At 38.3% G+C, this 3,330-nt stretch overlaps 1 protein-coding gene across 1 annotated transcript in view; it reads left to right on the forward strand.

The window, feature by feature from the left end:
* The first annotated feature begins 372 nt into the window (after positions 1-372).
* Positions 373-3,330, forward strand: part of pofut1 (protein O-fucosyltransferase 1) — a 7,079-nt gene continuing 4,121 nt past the window's right edge. Inside the window, exons 1-4 of the mRNA XM_032522060.1 lie at positions 373-552; positions 967-1,088; positions 2,123-2,305; positions 2,952-3,064. Of these exons, the coding sequence (XP_032377951.1) occupies positions 414-552; positions 967-1,088; positions 2,123-2,305; positions 2,952-3,064 (557 nt within the window). The 5' untranslated portion in view covers positions 373-413. The remainder of the gene's footprint in view (positions 553-966; positions 1,089-2,122; positions 2,306-2,951; positions 3,065-3,330) is intronic.

Consider the following 3,330-nt stretch of genomic DNA (forward strand, 5'->3'; position numbering starts at 1 on the left):
TCCAAAATAAAAATGTTGAAAAAATTACAAGTGATAATCAGTCAAACAAAACCACAAAAAAAGCAACAAAGACATTAAAAAAAAAAGCATCAGAAACGTTGATAAAAGCAACAAAACTAAAACGTGTTCAACAAAAAGTGCCGGAAACTGAAAAAAAATGCACATTTGTTTTTGTAGAAAAATGTGCAAACATTTCCTTAGAAGGACAACACAAGGGTTAAAAACGGGTCAAATCTGACCCCAGGACAACAGGAGGGTTAACCAGAGATGCGACGTCACCATCACGCGGCTCTACCACTTCCGGTCCACTAGGTGGCAGCAGAGGTATTTGATGCGTGCTCTAATTGCTCAACGAATCCAAAGAAGAAGCCGACTTGAAAACCAGTGCATTCTGGGACAAAAAATGAACCACAATGGCGGTTAAACAAAAAGTACGTTATGCTCTTACATTGGCGTGGTTGCTGTTATCACTTCTACTCCAAACTTGTTGGACTTTTGCCGAAGAAGTGAAGTGGGATCCCAATGGCTACATTCTGTACTGCCCGTGCATGGGTAATTAACTCTGTGGAGCTGCGTTGTGTAGTTTGCGAAGAGCAAAGCTAGCGAAGTTAAAAACTCAACGTCACTCATTCCTAAGATGAGAGTGGTGTTTTTCTGTCGGCTAAAGCCCATTTTGCCTAAATATGAACCCACACCTATGTCAGACTCCGCTAGCAGTTCAGTAGGCAGGACACCAATGGCTAGCTAGCAGCTAACTGAGTGGCGCTAATGACAACTGGGGTGTAACCGTAGGTGTTGCTGTACTGTTAGCAAGTCATTCAGAAGATATTAGAGACCATATAGCGCATGGTGTACGGAGGTAAACATCCCCTCCAGTCTCTTGAGTTTCCATTTGCTTGTCATGAGAAGCGATATAAAGTGTACTGTTGAAAATGAGAGTATAAAGCGCCTAATGTTATTGTTCAGGTCGCTTTGGGAACCAGGCAGATCACTTCCTGGGATCTCTGGCCTTCGCAAAGATGTTGAACCGAACCCTGGCAGTCCCCCCCTGGATAGTGTACCGACACCACACACACCCTTACACCAATGTGAGTAACACACGCCGACAACCTGTCCCTGACTGCAACCTCACATATGTACTTGATTAATTCTTAGTACTTAATGAATTAATAAGGCAAATATCAGTGTTGTCAAGAAATTGAAGTAGGTAGGTAAGAAACAAATTCAGAAGAAATAGGAATTAGAATAACAAAGACTGAGACTAGGGACTAAAGGTAAAACCATAACATTACACTTGGGCTTTGGGTATTGGTATTGGGGATCATTCTTTTATGTATTGGTTAACATCAAGCTTGACTTAAACATTGCTTTTCGAACTTTCTAAATACATTGATTCATATTTACTGAATTGTTTATAATAAGTCATGCACCAGCAACTTGGTAAAGGTCTTTGAAATTAACAGGAATCACAATTCAAGTGTAAACCTTTAAATTGCAGCAACAGATTGGTCAAAACTTCAACAGTATATATATATATATATATATATATATATATATATATATATAGATAATATAATATAAATAAGTGTATTGAATAGACAGTCCTATTGTATCAACATGATATCAGTATCTGATCGGTGTATCCTTACTGAATAGTGCAAAAGAAGACCAGACCGTTTTGGAAAGATTGTGATAATAGATGTCATGAGTGAAAGTAACAAAGGAACATATGCTTCCAGGAAAACATAGGAGCCCCCTCTACTCAACATTTACATTCAGTGTTGCTTTGAGATTAGAGCTGGGTGATACGGAGAAAACAGACAAAACTTACGTTATCCAAAATATGAGACGATATCCAGTCACTTATATCGATATATATCTGTATTAATATTATTGATATATTGCTCAGCCCTGTTTGGGATAGTTAACTTGTGTCATATTACGTTATCCAAAATATGAGACGATATCCAGCCACATATATCAGTATTATTATTGATATATTGCTTAGCCCTGTTTGTTTGTTTTTTGACAATAACAAAAAAATGAATCTCTTCACCAGCCTTGTCCTATAAACCTGAATTGGACCGTGCTGTTTTAATCCGTTCTTTTCTGTTCTCTTCAGGTCCATGTTCCCTACAGTGAGTTCTTCCAACTGGAGGCCTTGTCTGCCTACCACCGAGTGGTCAGTTTGGAGGACTTCATGGAGAAGCTGGCTCCCAAATACTGGCCCTCCAAAAAAAGGACAGCCTACTGCTTCGAGACTGCTGCACAGCGGAGTGCAGACAAGAAATCCTGCCCCATGAAGGTGGGAGTCCAGTGGAGTAGATTATTTAAATGTTTAGTGTCAGGTAACTACAATGAAGTATGATTATCTGATGATATTGGGTGCTGCTTTCAGATTATCTACTTATGCATCAAATCTCTCTTCTAAGAGATTTCAAATAGTAACAGGGTTTCCGCGGGGGTCTAAAACGGTCAACATTTTAATATTTAAATATGTTAGAACCTAAAATGTCTTTTAATTTGATTACGTATTGTGTTGTTGGTCTTAAATGATTTCAAACCAGTCTTAATTTTCCTACTTCCATGTAACGCTGCCTCTAATGCTTATTGAACAGCACTTGCGGCACTTTGCAATGTTTTTGTTTTCTTTGCGTTTTAAATGTGTAGGTCTTAAATTTCATTCATAATGGTCTCAAAAAAGTCTTAAAGTCTTACATGTATTTGGTGAAACCTGCAGAAGCCCTGTATGCTTTGTCACTTTCAACAAAGCATAAGTGAGCTTTCATTGAATTTCTTCATCAATAAATGATTGTGATTGGAAGGGAACCGGGTGAGGGTGAATGCTGCCCTCTGGTGGCCCATAGACCTACACTCTTAACTATGACACAGCTGTTACAGTTTAATGGCTCTTGATATGGACAGATTGACAGTTCTGATTAATTTTTTAGGACGGGAACCCATTTGGTCCTTTCTGGGACTACGTCGGCGTGGAATTTGACGAGTCTGTCTTGTTTGGTGGTCTTTCTTTTAGCTCCTACCACCAACCTCAGTGGATGAAGAAGTGAGTACATGTTCAGTAGCCCCACTCTACTGTAGACACATTTAGTATTATCAGAGATGAGACAAAACAAAGAAAACCACGTTTAATATAACCACCATGTATACACATACAGTATGTATGAAATATGTCTCCGCTTTCCATTCCTGTGTCCAAATTCTCAAAAGTTTAACTTTTTTTTTTTATGTACTTTTTTTGAAAAACTTTAACACATTTTCAAGTTTTTGGCACTGTTTTCAAAAAGTTACGCAATTTTTTTTATTGCTTTT

Source organism: Etheostoma spectabile, chromosome 7, assembly GCF_008692095.1.
Source record: "Etheostoma spectabile isolate EspeVRDwgs_2016 chromosome 7, UIUC_Espe_1.0, whole genome shotgun sequence".
NCBI classification, from domain to species: Eukaryota; Metazoa; Chordata; class Actinopteri; order Perciformes; family Percidae; genus Etheostoma; species Etheostoma spectabile.